This window comes from Stereum hirsutum, assembly GCF_000264905.1.
Source record: "Stereum hirsutum FP-91666 SS1 unplaced genomic scaffold STEHIscaffold_12, whole genome shotgun sequence".
NCBI lineage: Eukaryota > Fungi > Basidiomycota > Agaricomycetes > Russulales > Stereaceae > Stereum > Stereum hirsutum.
This window is the reverse complement of record NW_006763142.1, coordinates 488,929-507,709: the sequence shown is the minus strand read 5'-3', so window position 1 is coordinate 507,709 and position 18,781 is coordinate 488,929. Positions and strand designations below refer to the sequence as shown.

The 18,781-nt window shown below is 50.5% G+C and overlaps 9 protein-coding genes across 9 annotated transcripts; 4 read left to right on the top strand and 5 right to left on the bottom strand.

Annotated features, from left to right (window-relative positions):
• Positions 1-732: 732 nt before the first annotated feature.
• Positions 733-1,129, bottom strand: STEHIDRAFT_62332 (uncharacterized protein; the record flags this gene model as incomplete). Its single annotated transcript, XM_007306732.1, has 2 exons — positions 733-1,020; positions 1,079-1,129. 2 exons carry the CDS (start codon positions 1,127-1,129, stop codon positions 733-735), a joined length of 339 nt encoding a protein of 112 aa, XP_007306794.1.
• A 387-nt stretch (positions 1,130-1,516) lies between these two features.
• STEHIDRAFT_132949 (uncharacterized protein) lies at positions 1,517-2,618 on the top strand (the record flags this gene model as incomplete). The annotated part of the gene is made up of 2 exons (XM_007306902.1): positions 1,517-1,531; positions 2,235-2,618. The coding sequence occupies 2 exons, from the start codon at positions 1,517-1,519 to the stop codon at positions 2,616-2,618; spliced, it is 399 nt and encodes a 132-aa protein (XP_007306964.1).
• A 198-nt stretch (positions 2,619-2,816) lies between these two features.
• STEHIDRAFT_132948 (Rhodanese-like protein) lies at positions 2,817-4,074 on the bottom strand (the record flags this gene model as incomplete). Its single annotated transcript, XM_007306901.1, has 5 exons — positions 2,817-3,062; positions 3,120-3,185; positions 3,243-3,625; positions 3,727-3,871; positions 3,949-4,074. The coding sequence occupies 5 exons, from the start codon at positions 4,072-4,074 to the stop codon at positions 2,817-2,819; spliced, it is 966 nt and encodes a 321-aa protein (XP_007306963.1).
• A 1,242-nt stretch (positions 4,075-5,316) lies between these two features.
• On the bottom strand, positions 5,317-6,045 carry STEHIDRAFT_123411 (uncharacterized protein). The gene is made up of 4 exons (XM_007306900.1): positions 5,930-6,045; positions 5,820-5,876; positions 5,494-5,753; positions 5,317-5,428 (listed from the first exon to the last, which is right to left on the bottom strand). Exons 1-3 carry the CDS (start codon positions 6,020-6,022, stop codon positions 5,568-5,570), a joined length of 336 nt encoding a protein of 111 aa, XP_007306962.1. The 5' UTR covers positions 6,023-6,045; the 3' UTR covers positions 5,317-5,428; positions 5,494-5,567.
• A 271-nt stretch (positions 6,046-6,316) lies between these two features.
• Positions 6,317-7,202, top strand: STEHIDRAFT_62058 (carbohydrate kinase; the record flags this gene model as incomplete). The annotated part of the gene is made up of 3 exons (XM_007306709.1): positions 6,317-6,406; positions 6,483-6,833; positions 6,921-7,202. 3 exons carry the CDS (start codon positions 6,317-6,319, stop codon positions 7,200-7,202), a joined length of 723 nt encoding a protein of 240 aa, XP_007306771.1.
• Positions 7,203-8,001: 799 nt separating this feature from the next.
• STEHIDRAFT_159437 (uncharacterized protein) lies at positions 8,002-8,556 on the top strand (the record flags this gene model as incomplete). The annotated part of the gene is made up of 1 exon (XM_007306899.1): positions 8,002-8,556. The coding sequence occupies one exon, from the start codon at positions 8,002-8,004 to the stop codon at positions 8,554-8,556; it is 555 nt and encodes a 184-aa protein (XP_007306961.1).
• A 758-nt stretch (positions 8,557-9,314) lies between these two features.
• Positions 9,315-10,967, top strand: STEHIDRAFT_62256 (uncharacterized protein; the record flags this gene model as incomplete). Its single annotated transcript, XM_007306725.1, has 10 exons — positions 9,315-9,476; positions 9,540-9,557; positions 9,620-9,651; positions 9,707-9,784; positions 9,846-9,997; positions 10,174-10,284; positions 10,351-10,441; positions 10,510-10,603; positions 10,668-10,733; positions 10,803-10,967. The coding sequence occupies 10 exons, from the start codon at positions 9,315-9,317 to the stop codon at positions 10,965-10,967; spliced, it is 969 nt and encodes a 322-aa protein (XP_007306787.1).
• Positions 10,968-11,360: 393 nt separating this feature from the next.
• STEHIDRAFT_100831 (uncharacterized protein) lies at positions 11,361-13,147 on the bottom strand (the record flags this gene model as incomplete). The annotated part of the gene is made up of 3 exons (XM_007306898.1): positions 12,968-13,147; positions 12,660-12,841; positions 11,361-12,605 (listed from the first exon to the last, which is right to left on the bottom strand). The coding sequence occupies exons 2-3, from the start codon at positions 12,792-12,794 to the stop codon at positions 11,361-11,363; spliced, it is 1,380 nt and encodes a 459-aa protein (XP_007306960.1). The 5' UTR covers positions 12,795-12,841; positions 12,968-13,147.
• Positions 13,148-13,650: 503 nt separating this feature from the next.
• STEHIDRAFT_148616 (uncharacterized protein) lies at positions 13,651-15,910 on the bottom strand (the record flags this gene model as incomplete). Its single annotated transcript, XM_007307160.1, has 12 exons — positions 13,651-13,749; positions 13,811-14,185; positions 14,263-14,414; positions 14,475-14,554; positions 14,621-14,700; positions 14,763-14,809; positions 14,872-14,998; positions 15,055-15,175; positions 15,258-15,482; positions 15,552-15,586; positions 15,644-15,751; positions 15,815-15,910. The coding sequence occupies 12 exons, from the start codon at positions 15,908-15,910 to the stop codon at positions 13,651-13,653; spliced, it is 1,545 nt and encodes a 514-aa protein (XP_007307222.1).
• Positions 15,911-18,781: the final 2,871 nt, after the last annotated feature.

Genomic DNA, 18,781 nt, shown 5'->3' with positions numbered 1-18,781 from the left:
AATGAACTAACTGTAAATTTGGCAGATTGACAATGCAGCAGTGACATTATTTCGGATACTAGCCTTGGGGGAAAGGAGAAAATGCAAAGTTTGCACAGCCTGATCCGACAGAACAAGACTTCCTCCACGGTACGAAGAAAATTTAAGATTTAATTTGAGTGTATTCAGGAGGGCCGCAGCGGCTAAATCAAGAGAATCATCGTCGTGTGTGGTTTGGACACTCGTATAGTAGGCCTGTAATTCCTCATGAACAGCTCTCTCAGATGATGCTGCCCCTGCCAGAAGGACGTCCATCATGGAGCGTAGACGACTCATGAGAGACCTGTATAATCGTGACAGGTGTCGACCACAGATCTCTGCATAATGAGACGCTGTCGACTGAAAAGGCGAGGTCGAGGGATGTAGGCAGCCATGGATGAAGGTATAGATAATGATGTCTCCTGCTGCCGCAACATTGATCGCAGCCAGGATCGCAGAAGCAAGAGAAAGACCAGAGCGAGGGGAGGCTGAAAGCCAATCAGATGTCATGCTGTCTAAAAGGCCAGCGAGGAAAAACAGCACAAATATGATCAGAAACTGGGGCAGAGCATTGACCAAAGGCCCCAGCTGACGCTTGGCATATTGCCATCGTCTACGAATATCAACAAGTTCCTTGTAAGTCTCCCTGTAGCGAGAGCGGGTGAATAACGCCAGATAACCTCGGCTCGCCACCGCGAGGGAAGCAACAGATATCTAAAAGATGGATGAGTGAATGGTCGAACCTTCCGGAACTGACATGGGATAACCTACACTGAGGACTATAGATGTTGACCAGTAAAAGTTCAGGCGCAGAGTGCTTGCCTCTGGTTCGGAGGCAACAGGAGCTGGAAGGCTAAGCTGTGAGGAATTGATGCCACTCAGAAGTATGACGACATCTGTAAGGGTCGCAAGTAGCTGGTTAGTTTCGAAAGCAGCGTCTGGAGATAGGCCGTTCGATGACTGGATGTAGAATGTGGTCACGATAGCAGAGAATAGTGCAATCTATACAATGAGGGGACATTAGGATCGGTACTTGAGATGCAGACCGTCGAGCACTTACAAAGATCAAGAGTGTGTCCAAGGTACTCTTCCAACGATCGACGGCAGGCATGATCGTCTGCTGCATCATCGAGTCATACAAGGGATTCCAACCACTAGAGGAAGTCGCCGAAATTTGCTGTATCGGCTGCCAAGAGTGATCTTTCATCGGATTGTTCAGACTTCTAATATGAGTCGGGGAGTAAATTTTAATGTGATGCTCACCAGCAGCAGCCTTACTGTTGTCGATTCGGGACAGTACACCTTGTATCGCTGCCAAAGACCCTGGAAGCGAAGGATTAGTCGATGTGCTACGAGTAGACCACTCCCCTCGCGTTAAGTACCTATGACTTATCCTTGCGTCTCGACTATTTGGAGCAAGACTTTGTTCTGATCCTGTAGAAGGTCCGCCAGAGTGCCAGAATCCGAGTGCCTATAATTCGCGGTGATCAGCTCAGACATGACGACTAGTACGGTCTGAGTGAGCATTGACTCCGTGGGGATGTAACTCGTACCGTCGAGGACCTTCAAGTTCCCCATCGATTCCTGGAGCACTATCGAGAGTCTCAACTAGTTTGTGTCTGGACATCTTATGTATTTGAATAAAGTTGTGGATGAGTTGTGATGGTTCTGGGGATTGGGCTGTGGTCAAGAATCAGGAAACGATCGTCGGAAACAACAGGGCCAAGCCACGTGAGCGCCAATCTGAGACACAGAGCACTTCTTCATATGAGTGGCGAGGTGGCCGCCGCGATCATGCTATGCTGCAGCGTCCATGACTCGAGTGGGAATCTGTGAGAAATCACGGCGAAGATGTGCCATCAATTCTCATCGGTTAGTACATAAAAAGCTGACTCTTGCGCCTCGACGCTTTGCCTATATAAATCGTAGCCTTCCTCCGTGAAACCCCCTGTTCAGCCCCATCAACTTTAAGACTCACTTCAGCTCAGTAAGTCATTTATACGGCTCATTTCGTCTCTTCGTTAGGTCTCAAAAGTACCGGATCTTGATCTATCGTAGGTACAGAGGTACCATTATTTTGTTGAAAAGTTCTCAAGTCAATACTGCCCCAAAAACAGCCTGAGAGGTTCGGATATACATGCATGTTGCGAAACGCATCGGTCAACTGACATACACATATGCTCTCCAGTAATACAATGGGTCGAAAATTATCCCAGTCGCCCTCCCTCCTCATCGCCGCCAGCGCTTTCGCAACTATCTTCGTCGGATTCGGCATCAACGCCATATTGCGCCCCGACCACGCCCTCACATTCTTCGAATTCGAAGCCCTCGCTACCACTTCGAACAAGGCTCTCATCGATGGCTTGACGTTCATTTACGGTGTGAGAGACATCTTCATGGGACTGGCCATCTACTCAGTCGCGTACTTCGGAGACCGGAAGGCGTTAGGTTGGATTTTGGTCGCTGGGAGCGGTGTGGCGTATGCGGATGGCTTGATTTGCCTGACTCAAGTCGGGAATGGGCAGTGGAATCATTGGGGGTATGCGCCGATGCTGACGGCCGTAGGAGTTGTGCTGCTCGGCGTTTTGGATGGAGCGTAAGAAGGGCTGAACCAGCGCGTCCGCGTTCATACTTTGTTTGTGGAGAGGTCTGTGGCAGGTTCTGCGCGCGTACAGTGTTCATTAGTGTTATGAAAGCTCCGAATTTGTGTTGAGAGCCGATGTATCTAGTGACCTCCGTACCAAATCACGAGTGTCAGAATTCTTCTGATTTCAACCGTGTTCGATATTTCTAAATGTCTACGTCGTCTTGGCGGACACCTCCCCAACATCGGGCGTGCCGTCATCCTCTAAGTCGTCGAGCTTGATCTGAATCTCCTGGAAACTCAATTTTCCCGTGGTAGTTCCAGCGGCGACCTCGGACAAACCGATTGTGGGTGCGTGGGAGGAAGGAGAAGTTGGCACGGCCTCATATTGAGGAGGCTGGGCCACAACGCCACCTTTCATGATGGGATTCCCGGGGCGCAGTTCATACCCCTCCCAGCTCTGTTCCGTACAATTCAGCATACGAAGATAAATAAGAGGGAGTATACGCAAGCGTACTTCATCATAAACGGACACAGGGACGCCAAGTTGGCCAAGTGTGAGCCAGAGCCCGCAGGCCAAGATCTAAATAATATTAATTAGCAGAATTTATAGTTGCATTCAAAGCAAGAGAACACTTACACCCCAACCACACGTGACCACTACCTCTCTCCCTTCATTCTTGCCCTCAACCAAGTCTGTCACCGTATTGTCTCCAAGAACGCCCCTCACAACAGCCTCCCACTCCTCACGCGGAAGTAATTCGAACCATGTTCTCCCCTTCGCGCCACCTTGTCTATCATTCATTGCTCTCTCGCTAGCCTCTAGCCAGTCCTCCCCGTTCACACTTTGACTCTGCTCCGAGTCGTGAGCAGCAGCAGGTGGATCCGGAAGTCGCATAAGTCCGAAGAAGGGAAGGGGTACTGAGTGGGGCATATGGCCGTCGGTGTACTCATTCGGAGGACGAGCGTCTATCAAGACACGTCGTTCGGGGTTCTTATTTAAGACTTCCAAATCCTCGTATTCTGCGTAATTCAATTATGCATGGAACGAATCAAAGCGTTAGTGGCGATCCGCGAATAATCGTAAGAGATGAGGGACCAAGGGAGCTCGCAGCTAATCATACCTTTAATAAGACTCTTCTCCGGCAAAGCATAAGGATAGTCAGACCGCTCGACTGCTGGGACAGGTCCTGACTCGGTTGGGTAACCTGCTGCTTTCCAGGCTGGAAGGCCTCCGTTCAAGAGGGAGACGTTCTCGTGTCCGTAGACCTGTAGCGTCACCGCCACATATCGTCAGTTTCAAGAAGTTTCAACTCAAGACAGCCTGAAGAAAGTACAAAATGCACCTTGAGCATCCACGCCCCTCTCGCCGTCATCCAGAAGCCCATGGTATCATAGCAAACAATATGATCGCCTGTCTTGATACCCAGATACCGCATTCCAGCGCAGAACTTCGATGGAGTAGGGAGCATTATGCTGGGAGATCCTTGAAGGGCGCTATCCTGGGACTCTAAAAGATGAAGCAGGACGAGCATCAAAGGTCACGCCACTTGTCAGCTATTCGTGGCCCACCTTGACCGGTCTTGCTCGACGCATCGTAAGGCTGACTGCCCCAGCGCTTCAGACTGAAAAAACGCGCCCCAGGAAGACGCGATTCCAGGTATTGAGTATACTCAGAGTGTGGCGGCAGGGCAATGGAGACGTCAAGGAGAATCACACGCGGAGAGTCCGAGGTGGATTTGTCCAAGAGCGCGTAGAGCTCGGCGACTGAAATGACAGGAGGGATATTGGGGAGAGCAGGCATGTATGGTGAGATCGAAGGTGGAGATGATGAGTTATCTGATAACGCTGGGGAGGAATTGTGGATGGAGATACAAATGTGCGGAGGACTGGGCATATATAAGGGCTCTTTCCGTCTAAGGGTCGCATGCCTAATGGAGACGTGTCTCCACGGCAAGGCATGTGGGACCTTCGTACATAAATGATTTGATGATGGTAATTTCCGTTTTCAGCCAAAACTCTGCGATTATTAGCACAGGGCTACAAGTGTTCAACGCGTGCTCTTGGCCCATGAGACCTTTGACAAAGGGTTGATCTGTGCACTTAGGATACTTGTAAGCATCTGATACGAAAAGAGGTAGGCAATAGGTTTGCTGAATCACTTGTCCAGAGGCGCTTTTGTAGGATACGTACTTACCTCGGATGGAGGTCAAGAGGAGTGAATCGATAAAGTTGCAAGCCGGCCGGTACCTGTTTACGGTGAAGGCTGGCATCCAGTCCAAGAATGTCATGGTATCGAACGCAAAAGATTCCGAGTCAGAGCACAGTTCTGCCAATTGTATATTTCGAGCGCCCACAGATGAGAAGTGGCCCATTGTAGTCTCATTACGCGGCATGATCTCACGACGGGGTCATTGACGTTGGGTGCGTGCAGGTAAGTTACGACCACGTCGACTGCGCGGAATGTTGTTGTTGCGTTAAGAATTCACAGGACCAGCATACTTTCTTGATGTGGCCTAAAATGTCCGATAACACCTGTGGGATAAAAGAATTATGAGCGTTTCTCTAGAAGCATAGAATTGAGGACTGACGAGGGCGTGGACAAACGTGAAAGCATAGCATCTCCTTCGCATGACAGGACGGTTGGCGTCTTCAAAAGGTATGGCTTGTCCTCACATAGACGGCTTAGCAGAGCTCGTACGAGGAAGACCCAATTACGTTCCATGAAATCAGGGGAGAAGATAAACAATATTACAGATTTATAGTCCGTTCAAACGTGAAGAGGTATCGCCACTCAGATTGGCATTCGAAGCATCTGTCTAGAACCTGCCCAGGTACGCCGGAGTAAACTCAGCACTCCATGAAGGCGACACGATAGAGCAATGGCATACCTGATTCAGACATGAGGCGCACCCCAACCTCGAACATGCTGACCCTCAAGCTCACCAAGGCACTTGAGTGGTGCCTAAGCAGGTGTTTCCGTTCCAGAGAACCACCATCCAAATATTCCTCTCAGAAGCCATACTCCGATCAAGAAACCCACAACATAAGCTGATATTCGCATGATTGTGAGCGTCCCAGGTGAGAAGGAGCGAGTCATGCGGCTTGCAGAAGCAGTGAGACTAGATGTGAAGGATGTGAAGGAGTTCGACTGGGCACCAGCACCGTGGTCAGCATTTCCAGCCCATGCAACACGAGGTAATAATCAAGAGCTCACAGTCTCATCAAGTGTAAGATTCTGCCGTTCTGCATCATCGTATATGTCCGTTGTTACCTAGCCCTTCTAACATAAATACCAACATACCGCGGTGAATAAGAAGCACCCACCCCCCGCAATGTCCGAATCTTCGAGTGTAACTCATCCAGTCTCTGGTCGTTCTGCGCCTCATAAGTGTCTTCGAGTGAACGAGAGCTAGACATTTAGGCCGTATAAATGTAAGTTGGAAGGTGAGCGCAAGAAGTGATGAGGTGGACCCTAGTATGGGGTTAGGGCCATCGCTACTTAACTTGGAGCATCGGGTCCGGTCCGTCTGTCCGTGGTCTCCTCTGTGACGTCTCCTCGCCGGACTTTACACGGAGCGTCCAGGTTGAAATGTCCGGTATATCGATTCTTAGAAAGCTTCGTCTACATTCCCATCATCGTCTACGATCCTAGCGATCTTCTGGATACTTTGAAGCACACTGTCGAGCTTTACAGCGACACCCATACATATCATGCCCGACGACGTCGAGGAAGTTACACACCCTGAGGGTACCTCGTCCTCCGATGCTACGTCTTCCTCTCCCATTCTCATCGTCGTGATGGTGTGTCTTCAATTGATTCAGGACTATATTTGCTGTCATAGTTTCTTTATCTAATTGTTTGTTTCTCGTTTAATAGGGCGTATCTGGCTGTGGGAAATCCACCCTTGGGTCTGGCATCGCGGAAGCGCTCCATCTCCCTTTCATCGACGCAGACGACATCCATCCGCCGGCCAATAGAGCCAAGATGACAGCCGGAATCCCTCTTACGGATGCGGACCGCGCCCCTTGGCTCGTCAAGGTCCGTGACGAAGCCGGTCGCATCGTTCGCGAAGGTCTCGCTCCGCACAAGGACGGTTCTGAAGAAGACAAGCAGGCTGGCAGAGGCAGGGGTGTTGTCGTGGCTTGCTCTGCGTTGAAGAAGAGTTACAGGGAGGTTCTTCGGGGAGATAGGGTATTACTGGAGGAGGACCACCAGACGCACGAGGAAGTCTTGGAGACGGCTCGTCAGCCCTCCCCATCGGACGAACATCCTTCCTATCCTCCGTCGCCGCACAACGACCACGAGCCAACGAAGAACGACCATCCGCATCCCGCGCCGCCTGCGTTGAGAACCTTTTTCGTACATCCGCATGGGGCGAGGGATTTGTTGTTGGAGAGGATGCACAAGCGGAAGGATCATTTTATGAAGGCGTCCATGTTGGACTCACAATTGCAGACTTTGGAAGATCCGTTGGAAGGCGAGGGTGGTAAGCCGGAAGCGGGGACCATAAGGATTCCGTTAGAGCTCTCGATGGAGGAACAGGTGAAAATGACGGTAGACAAGTTAAAGGAGTTTAATGTCGAAACGGCTGCGTAAGTTGTGATCTAGACATGGCGAAGAAGATTCTTATTAGTATGTATCTCAGGCGGGGTACTTCGCGGGTGGAACTTGAACTAGACAGCGATTATTTCTCGCCCCCCTTGTAGTATAGAATTCGGTCCCGAAACTCATACACCTTTGAAGGTTCACCCAGCGGACACGACGCATAGCGGGATTCGACCTGGTTTGACGAAACTCTACATAATTGATGCGCGACGTTTTGACAAAGTTCCAATAGGTCCCGTATCAAAGGGTCGGAAGTCCCGTCTCCACCGCAAACAGTCAACCAAATGTGGCCTCCGTAAACGTGGTTATCACCGTAACCGTTGCCCATCAGCTCCCACCTTCCCCGCATCCATCACAAGCCTCTCTTATCGTCTGCACTCCCCGGTTACTCTCTTCTCATAATATGCCTATCATAAATTCTGAACTGGGGGTCCTCGTGAAAGACCCGAAGCCTGAGCGCGTCTGCCAGAATTATCGAAATTGCCCGCTCGACAACTACTCCGGGTGCGAGATGAAGGTCTGTGCTCATTGTCGTGCAGTCCGGTATTGCGTGAGTGTCCTCTTTGCCAACTTCTAGACCGAAACTTTATTAACGATGGGTTTTCTTGCGCGCGATCATAGAGTAAGGACTGCCAGCGAGCTGACTGGCGAGAGCATAAGAAAATATGCGGGCCACCCCCTGTCGACGATATGACGCAGTGGATCAATGTCAGTTGCTAGCTTATTACACTCGATTGATTTTTCTTACACTTTCATGCTCTTTTATATGAAATGCATACCCATGGCTTAGATGTACAAGAGGATTTTTGAATGGGCGGCCACCGAGGCTTCTGAAGCGCATAATAATCCTACAGCGCTCAACAAACACTACCTAGACGTGCTGGTCATTCGTATGCCCTTCGTTCGCGCAGGGGGCTACGGGCCATCGTGCTTCATGGTCGGCCACATCAGCCGCCAACCATTCTCAGCCTCAACGAGGCAAGGGATGCAGTTTTTCCGTGAAAGCGACACGAGGACCTCGGAGAGGGTGCAGGCAGACGGTGGGCTTGGCACTGCCTTCGTGCTTTTCACCTTCAGGCAGTTCGTGGGGAAAAGCCTGAAAATAGGCGGTCAGACGCTGTTGTGGGGTGGTAGATATGGTATCTGGGATAAAAAGAAGACAGGCTATGTTCATAACAAGAGATGGGCGAGCATAACTGAAGGTCTGATCAACGGAGACATTCCGATAGCGAGTATGGGACATAGGCTAGACAGCCCGTTGACACCGTCGGCGACCCACCAGGCTGATTCGTCGAATTCTGAGATACCTCAGGAGGACGGTCGCGACGGGGGCGAAGAGCAATAGAATTAGTCAGTGAGTGGTGCCTCTTGCCATCCTCCGTGAATTCATCTGAACTCTGATGTTTCAATGGCACGCCGTGCGTCTCAGGTGTCTGCATGATGCTGAGCTTGGAGGCTATTATCAAGGAGACGGCAGCACGTCACATTTATGGTCGAAGTTAAAATCGTTGTATAAGTACTCGCTATCTTGGATGAATGCTGGTTTGGTGAACGTATTATTCTTGAAAGCTGAGTCTCGTCGTCCCAAGCTCGAAAATGTCACTATCTCTTTGCCTGATTTCGTGGTGTCATATCCTTTCACTCAAAGGTTCGCGTGCTGCATAGAGGGCCCGTGATGTCCGGATATAGGTTCTTCTCATCCCTCATGTCCGCCTTCATCTTTCCTGACAAATGTGGGAACCCCCACCTGAAGGGTCCTCCTCACGAGTCATTATCAAAGCCCTATTTATACGTGCGTAGTCTGTCAGCAGCGTTCTGCATTTCGCACATCCCGTCCCTTAAACAGATTGATCTTTACTTCGGGCTGTGAGGCTATCGACCCCATCCGTGCTTATACCCCAGACAAGCATCTCACAAGCACAAAAACAAGTTTGGCTCTCAATGACCGGAAGAGACGGATATGCTGCAATTCTGTCGGAAGACCCAGAGGTTGATGGCTCCCACGCACAGAGCCATACAGGAGAAGTCTATTTCACTCCAGCATCTGAACAAACCGAACATGGACACGAGGATATAGGCCCAGAAATTCCCGATATGTTGATCATGCAGGAGCGTTGGTGGTACAGTAAACACCAGGTTGTAAAGACGTTCATCAAGGGCAACACTGGCTTGCTACTGGTCATGGTTGCTCAATTATTTTTCGCGGTTATGGACGTTTCTGTCAAGCAGCTTCATAGTTTGGATGAGCCCGTACCAACGCTAGAGGTACGACTGTGGCCTTGGTTATTGTATATATGTGTTCGCTGTTGACGTGGTCGATAAATCCAGCTTATATTCGTGCGAATGGTGGGCAGTTGAGTTCACTGTTGACTCCTCCGTACCGTTGAACACAGACGATGTTATTTTAGAGCATGACTTATATTTTGTGCATGACCTATATGTGCGTCTCTCCATCTTTCTTCTGAAGACCCTATCTCTTATGTGTCGTACCAAAGGTGGGCTCGCTCTGTACCAGACCCATTCTTGGGCCCTAAAGGTGTCCGACTTCTGCTTGTGCTTCGAGGAATCTTCGGGTCTGTTCTAACTTTGGCAACACAAATGCTTCTGCTGACTGGTGACGCCTCTCATCCCCAGGTTCTTCGGGCTATTTGGCATATATTATTCCCTGCAATACCTGTCTCTTTCGGACGCCACTGTCTTGACGTTCTTGACTCCATCTTTAACCGCTATCGTCGCTGCTGTCTTCCTCGGCGAGAAGCTTTCGTTGAAGATAATAGCCGCTGGATGTACGCCAATTTCTGACCTTATAACTATTCTAACTGCGCTAATAATTCTATGTATCCGCTAGTATGCAGCTTTCTGGGAGTCATTCTCTCGCTCGACCTCCTCTGATCTTTGGCGATCCAGCCGCAGAGGTAGACTCGGATGGTCCTCCTTCGCAACATGTAACGCCAGAGCAGAGACTTGCTGCAGTTGGGTAAGTCTGTCATTCGGACTGGTTATCCCTTAGTCCTCATGATTCGCTGTGGAATCAGGGTGGCAATAATAGGAGCTGTGGGCGCCGCTGGAGCTTGTAAGCTCGCTTTCTGTGCTTTGAAGAGAACTTATCATGAATCGCCTTCCAATTTCCTCCGTTCAGACACTACAATAGCAGCAATTGGAAAGAGATCTCATGCGGCGCACTCTATGGCCTACTTTTCGTTGATGTGCTCGATTGTGTCACCGATTGGGTGGGTTATATCGTATCGTCCTTCATACGAGAGTGTGCTGGTCCTAATAACCATGCTGCTGCACATAGGATGCTGGTGACGCGTACACCATTCGTGATCCCCACACAGACTGAGTGGATTGTTCTCTTCCTTGTCATCGGGACCTTCGGTTTCTTCGGACAGGTTCGTGCTCCTAACGCCTCCTAGTCAATCTGATCATGCATATAAAGACCCTCGATCACTTCAGATGCTGCTCATCACGGGCTTTCAACGCGAGGCTGCGGGAAGAGCGTCGATGGGCATATACCTTCTGGTAAGTCGGAAGTCTCTTTCATACGTGCTATTGAGATCAACATCTCAATATCTCCTGTTCGTTCACTAGGTTGTATTCGCCCTCATTTTCGAACGCTACATTTTCCACGTACAGCCTCCTCTCCTCTCGATAGCTGGTATAGTCATTATCTTAGGCTGTGCTATCTTCATTGCCGTACGTCTCGTATATCTCCCAGTGACTTTCGGTTCTCATACTGATTATACTTGTTCGTAACGTCTTCCGTTGAGGTAGTTGAATAAAGAGAAACCTGCAGCTGCGCCAACTAACCCTGAAGATGTTGAAGCCTTGGCGCCCTTGTGCTCGCCCGAGGAAGAGCGAGGTTAACTCTTTCTGGCGGCAGCAGACATCGGTTTGATGGGCCACCATAGGAAATATCATACAATACGTAGAACGGTTTCGACTCTTCCCAACTCCCGCACGAAATATAAAGATAGGGGCAAACAATGGAGCAACTAGAATATTACACTCAGAGACAAAAGTAATACTATGTCAAACATCGTTGCTAGTAAAGTGGTAATCGTAATTTCAACATGTTTAACAAACGAGCGCGTTCATGGAAAGTAGTAACAGGAATAGTGTGGGTAACTAGGAGCCATAGTCGAAAGCTTACTGCCTTGAGAGGAGCTGCTGCAGCTCCGGGTCCTTCTTGTGCCTCTGCAGAGCCTCTTCCTTCCACGCCTCCCACGTCGCCTCGCCCTTCGCCCTCCTCAGCGACTTACACAGCCCCATGAATAGCGTCCCAAAAAACTCGGGATCCCCAAGGTCCGTTGTAACGCAGGACATCAAGCGATGCTCGAAACGACCGCCGCGTACGGCCAGAGCGAGATCCTGATGACCCTTGGCTTCCAAGATGGAAGCGAACAACGCCTCGTCCTCGCTCAGCTCGTTCAGCCCATCGTAGTACGCACCAACATCGAGGAGAAACAGCGGGGCTGCAAACGCCTCTGCGAACGAAGCCACTTGCGAGCGTTCCCAATCCACGATTCCGACGATGTTGTGAGACTCGTCGACGAGAATCTGGTCGCCCTTGTCGTCTGTGTGTTTGAGGTAGAACAACGTGTCGGAACCTTGCTCACGCCGCGCGACGGCCTGAACGTTGTCGAGAACGTACCGATGCACCAGATAGGCGTCGACGGCGTTGTCAGGGTAGCTCTCCCCGCGCAAGATAAGTTCGATTTCATGCTTGAGTGTCGCCGTCCGATATTCGAGAGGTGAGGTGAACGGCCCAAGCGTATGCAGAACGCCGCTGTCGATGTCCATGGTGGTCTCAGATGTGAGGGGGCCAACATTATAGGAATCCCCGTTGATAGCAAGAGAGCCAATGGATGGAAGTCGATGTCGTTTGAGCTTAATGAAGATGTCTGCGAACTGATCCAAAATCTTCTTCTTTGCGTCCGGCTGCAGGTCGTACCAGTCCATAGGCGATCCCTTTAACCTCTCCATTAGCAGATACCCTACGCCGACTGGGTTCGATGGTGATGCAGTTGCAACGTAGTATACTTTCGGGGCGGGGACGTTCGCGGTGACAAGAAACCGATAGGTAGCAGCTTCGCTGAGCAGAAGATGATCTTGGATAGTGGATGGAGGGGAAGACGCGTTCTCTCGCCTGACGCGGCAGATCCACTCTACACCATCGTCGAAGGTTATGACAATGTGATAATTTTGGCCGCCCATAGGCAAGGGTCCGTGGCCCTGAGCTGTGGTAGACAATGGAGGGATCGTACAGGGTATCCCATCGCGGAGGAAGGTGGCTTTCACACGCAAAGCATAGAGATTGATGCGCGAAAACAAGTTGGAAAGCTCGTCTTCGGTGGCGCGATGGTCGGCGGCGATGAAGGCAGCTTCATCCGTCTAAAAATTGGGTTAGTAAAGAGTTTGCTTGGGGATCATAATCATAAAGCTTACATCAAGGTCTGGACAAGTATGGAAGTCTTTTTTGAGATGACGAACGCAAAGGTGGCGTTTACAGAGAACGCACGAACCCTGTCTACGGACAGCGGGTTGCTGACAATTCGGAGCGTCGCAAATGTGAAGAGGCATGGCTTCGGCCTACAAATTGCTGATGATGTTGAACCTTAGGGAGAAATCTACACAGATCGTGGTAAGCGCCGACTGCGATGTTGTTTGTCAACGGAACAAACAAAAGAAAGGATTCAACATCGCCACAGCCGAGCAACGTGATCATTTGCCGGTGTCATGGTGAAGATACTCACACGCTAGGTGGCAAAAACGGCTAGAGGTCGTAGAGAAGTCTCAGCCCAGTGGATCTGAGTGGCCTCATGGATACTCGGATCAGGACCAAACGTAGGCGATTTTATCGTCGTTGGGGAGTCATCGACAGTTTCGATAGCGGTGTCCTTATATAGCGGAGCCAGATACTTGCCACTCCCGCTGGAAAGTCGTTCTCGAGCGTTCAAGTTCGTAAACAAGTTCGTGAAGACGCATTGAATCGGAAGGGAAAGATTGCGAATGCCCCGATTGCTCCCGGGCTGTGGCGCTAAGTTGTCAGAGATGTGGCGCCCTCAGTGACCCATAGCACACAAGGATTCGATGCATAAAGGAATGAATTGCCAATCCTATATACGAGTCGCGTTACAATCGATAGATACACCAGAGACACTCGACACCGTTGAGACCAAGACACGAACAATTTTACAAGAACATGAGAGCAGAGGGAGTGGAGGGCTATGTGGCAAGGAAGCGAAACATGAATACAAGCGATTTTTACCCAGTCTAGTACCCAACAGTCCAACTTCTCAAAACCCATCATCTACAGCAGTATCTGAGCAAGATGAAGCAGAGTCAGTTAAGGAAGTTCGTTGATATGGAAAGTATCAAAGAGGAAGAAACTCACCATATCAGTCTTTTTGAGAGAGTATAGAGCTGTGCTCATCTCTTAGAGACATTGGCTGTAGTACTGGTTGGAAGCCGTGCATGTCGAGCCAGAGGCACAGGCCGTGGGTCCCGTCCAGCCGGTTCCACCGCACTGGCCGTACTGTTACCGAGAAATATTGAGTTAATATGTGGGATAGATCAAAACTATCGGAAAGACGGACCTTGGTCTGGGCGGCACCAGCGGCAGAAGAGGTAGACGTGGGAGGAGCAGAAGCGGTGGAGCTTCCGCCAGTACCAGTGCCAGTGCTCGAGAACGTGGAGCCGATGGGGCCGTACTTGATGTTGCTGTAGATGACGGCGGCGCTGGCGGCGGAGGACTCGACGTCAGCGGGGGCACCGGAGGTGGTAGAGCAGTTTCCGCGAGCGGCGCCGGGGTCGGCGGCGGTGTCGGTCGTCGGGTAGGTGGAGTCGAGCCAGAGCATGTTGACAGCGTAGTCATCCCAGATGGAGAGGACGAGAACCATGCCAGCCTTGAAGGCAGCGCCCATCTGAGCGAGACCGCCGTGCTTGTCGAAGTCGTTTGTGTCGCCAAAGGCCTAAGGGTGAAACGGTATGAGTATAAAGCACAAGAAGTATTGTCAAACGAATCAGGACCAGTGTATTGGACACTTACGGTCTTCTGAGCGTCACAGAAGTCGTCCGTGATCGAGTTACCAGTAACACCGGGGATGGTAGAGTTAGAGTTCTGGATGACTTGGCCGTTCTGAACGTAGACACGGTTGATCTGGGCGAGGTTACCGTCGGCAGTACCGTCATCGGTGATGACTGGATGCGAGCCATTGTCAATGATATACCCTGAGTGAAAGAGTGGATATATGTGCATACACTGAGTGACGACAGTGATCTTCTGGGTGGTGTCAATGGTCAAGCCTGGCCCGAGGAAGGACTCGTCGCCCATACGGAAGCTAGTGAACGAAGATGAATTCAGAAACGCGAGACCGTCAACGAAAGATGGAAGAAACCCGGCGTACGAGTTGAAGTCACAACCATCGGGGTCACAAACTCCGGCGTAGCGGTCAGGAGAACCGCAGTCATCGCCAGTGCAGGAAGTCTTCATGAAAAATCGACAAGGTGAGCAACAGGTTCTAAAGAGAAAGAAAGTAAGCCCTATACCTGTTCAGTAAGACTGCAGGGGTGAGGAGTGACAGCGGCACCCATAGCTGGAAAGGCAGACAATTCGTCGGTTAGTCTGTAATCATGATGAAATGAGTAAAATTCTTACTGTTAGCCTCCCAGATGTCCATCTCGGAGCAGCAAGAACCCATGGAACCAGTACCAGAGTTGGTGGATGTGCCGTTCCAGCCCGCGACGTTGGCCTCTCCATCGATGTACTTGATGTCACGAGGGCACTGTTGTTGTCGTGATCAGTTTCAATTACGATGCGCGTGGGAGACGTTATGCTTACCTGAGAGTCGCAGTAGCCAGTTCCGTACTTGGCACCGGCCTTGTTGGTTGGGAACCTAGCCATACCACCATCGGCGTCCATCTGAGAGAAGTAAAGGGCACCGTTGAGGCCGCAGGGCAAGCTTTAAGCAAATTCGAAAGTTTTTCATAAGCTCTCGAAACTCAAAGCTGAGCTAAGTTGTGGTAGAGAGAAATGTGACCTACGTGCTCATGTCGACGTCGAAGGTGAACTCCTGATTGAGAAGGTTGAACTCCTTGTACTCAGTGTCGGAGGACATCAAGTAGACACGCGATCCGACGTTCTGGCCGTTGGAGTTGGGAGTAACGAACTTGAGAGTCAAGGCGTCGCCGCTGACGGAGATACCGTACGTGCCGGAGTAGTCAGCACCGTCGAGTGCACAGTTGGCAGCGCAGGTGGTATCGTCAGGGCTAGACAAGGAGAGAGCAAGTCGGTCAAAATGGGTTCCGATGCCAGACTTTTTGCAGAAAAAAACTTACCAGAGGGTGGCGTCCCATTCGTTACCAGTGTAGCACTAATGGATACGTCGTCATCAGGAGGAAAGATATGCGATGAACAAAAGTAGTCGTACGTTGGTGGAACCAGTAGTGGAGTGAGTCCACCTCCAGTTGGCGTCCAAGACGATGGGCAAGCTGGAGCTCGTGCAAGTTCCACCAGCAGCGCACTCGGAGACTTGAAGCTAGAAGAATGCAGAGACAGGTCAGCACCACGTCAAATGTAGCAGCATCAAGCATGTGCTTACGGTGGGGTGGGTCTCAGCAGTGAGAGTCCCGACCTGTTGGCCGAGGACACGCTGAGCCAAGAGGCAGAAGGAGAGGAGAGCGGTAGAGCGGAACATTTTGTCGATTGTCGTGGACCGTTTAGACCGGAGTGACCAAAGACCGTTGAGTGGACTGGGTTGGAGAGAACTGAGCAGCGTCGACGAGGCCTTTTGTATGAAATCCACAAGAGTTATGAGTCCGAGAACGATGGCCCGCACTCAGTTGACTATCCCCCTGACCTCGAGTACGTCGAGTTGGTCTCCAAGGAAGCGTCATATTCTTCCGTCCACAAGCTATAATCCCGAGTGCATATGCGGTGGCAGCCTACCGAAGTCTATCCGTCGAGGAGGGTCAGAACGAGAAATCACGAATATTACCCGGCGTGAGCACGGGAGCAGGGACTGACAGAGGTTCTTCTTGGGACCCGTGGGAACATAGAGCCGTTTACAAAAGATAGCATCAACATCAGCACCTGAGCACCGACAAAGCGTATTGGATGCTTTTGCCTAATAGGACGCGGTGGCTATATGACGAGAGAAGTAGAAGGACCATCATGGCATTGTAAGGGTTCGTGTGCATGACCTTCTGAGGCGATCTTCGCGTCCGCAACTTGGAGATGTCTCGGTGTCTGACGAGGGCCCAAGTGACCGAAGGAAGACGCGACCATTTCGGATCGTGAAAGCTGGAGTGGCCGAGAATGGTCCGTGGTATTTTTCCTCGTGCTGCAGTTGCGAGAATAATAAACAATTAATAGCGTTGAGGTCGTCTGGAGGCTTCTCGGAACATGAGAGTGCGACGAATGCTTGGGACATCCGAGAGGGAATGTTGAATGACACTGGCGTCGCCGTCAATACGTTGAATGAGCATGACCATCGCTTGGTTCGGGACGTAAACGCATACGTACCGATTCATCTCAAGTGACTTGGATGACGCATCGAAAATATCGATGGTGGTGTTTGAGGAGCCAAAGCGGAGCGGCCTCTCGGGTCATATCACCTCCAATATGATGCAGGACTATAAAGACTCGGATGCTAGAGCGCAACCGTCTAGGGCGACTGCATAGACCTCGGCTGCATCGACTGTGTATTGGACCGCCTTGTAACTTCAGCTTCAGGGGAGGTCTCTAAATTTGGAACAAAGGTGTTGAGTTGAATTGTGCTGGAAATAGACAAAGCCACCATAATTAGAAAGGCTGCGTAAAAAGGGATTAAATATGTTCAATGCATTTTGGCAAACGCTTGCATCTTCGGTTCGGTGTATATCCAAACGAACGGCCAGTCCAGATTCGATCTGTGGATGCGGAAGGAGAAGAGTGACATAAACCTTGGCTCGTAAGTATTTCAATTGATTTCGTCGGCGACGGAGGAAGAAATAAAACGAGAAGAAGGCACAACTTCGATGTTTCGACGTGCCCTCCTGAATTTGGTTTCTCCACGAGTAGTGACCGCCAGCGCAAGACCCTGATTGCAAGAAAAAATATATGTAGGATCACCAGAATCGACTTGATCTTGCGCGCATCACTTACAGTCCACACTAACGAGTAAGGGGTCAGTTCCAGTCGAGGGAATCATTTTCTTCTGATGTTGAGCATGATCTGCATGATCGTCAGTCGGAGCAATCATGAAGATATATAAAAAATGAACTCCCGAACCTTTGTGGCGCGATATCCCCATCCTTGCATCCTGCGATCGAAAGTTAGTCCGAAGATATGGCCAGTCCTGCCATAGCCTTCGTACCCAGAATCAGAAGACCAATATCATATGTATTTCAGCTGCGTTCTTCGGTGATGGCGGATGGGGGTCGAAGATAGGCCTTCGACTACAATGGTGGAGCCCGGATGCGACGAAAAGACCATGCTGGGTCCACATGGACGAAATCTAGTCATGGGCCGTCTCTGAGCTAGCTAGAGGTTGGGCTTTGCTGGAGCGTTTTTAGGAGGGTTAGAGGTCTGCGTAGGAGCCCTATACGTGTGTGTGCTCAGGAGTGGCGCTGAGAAGCACAAGCGAGTACAAGTGAATCCGCGCGAGAACGAGCCGCGCGAGCTGTGGTGAGCGTCTGGTCTGGCAGACACTCGTGGAGAGTCAAATGATTTCTTCGACGAAGATGTTACTGATTATATGACCTTTAGGTCGAAACGTTTCGTAGCGTGTATCACATTCAAAAAAACTGGACAATTCCTTCCGGAACAATATTTTCATTCTCAAAGAACGGGCGAGAAAGGACATACTATCATAGACGCTGGGACGCCATGTAACGGTCGACAAGCCATAGCAATGTGAAGACTAACTTTGAAGAATCAATCGCAGGGACATAGTCACAGAGATGTATCAGACGCACCATTTGTATAAGTTACACTTCCTCTACTTTGGGCTGTCAAGTACCACACCTTGTACCGTCTCATTCCCCTTCACACACCATGTCGTCTCGTCTCCAATTCCCGTCCTATCGAAGGCCGAACCTCAAGCTTGCGACCCCTCCACATCGTCTCGATGTCCTGCCAGTCGAGCTGTAGGTAGGATGAGCCCAGGGGGGCCATGCCGTGGCCGTCAGTTGGAAGATATCTGTGTGGTGGGGGAGTAGAAGTAAGACGGTCAGGATGCAGAAACGATATATAACATGTTTCAGGCTGAAAACAGGCGTTCTGTGAATGTGGATGGAATGGATTGCGTTCGATGACGCTTGATTCGCCAGTTAAGACTTTGGGTTACAAAGGCTCTTCGCTGAAAATTTCAGATGTCTGTAAGCTTCATCATCAGTGAGCGCGTGTTGAGAGAGAACGGTATATATAGCAATACTTCAGCAGCTACAGCTCGTTAGCCAAGTTGGCTGAGAGTCAGACGCGAAAGGACGCAAAGTTGGGCGCGGTTGTTTGTCTTTGTTGAATCCAGAAGCCTTCGGCTTCTCGGCGCTCGAGCTGCTCCTCGACTGGGCCACCTGGGGCCACCTCG

Excerpts from the sequence above, each read along its gene's own strand:
- STEHIDRAFT_123411 (XM_007306900.1), bottom strand. The coding sequence starts at position 6,022 with ATGTCTAGCTCTCGTTCACTCGAAGACACTTATGAGGCGCAGAACGAC. Across the intron at positions 5,877-5,929 it reads AGATTCGGACATTGCGGGGG|GTAACAACGGACATATACGA; the intron begins GTGGGTGCTTCT and ends TAGAAGGGCTAG. Across the intron at positions 5,754-5,819 it reads ATCTTACACTTGATGAGACT|TCGAACTCCTTCACATCCTT; the intron begins GTGAGCTCTTGA and ends GCTGGTGCCCAG.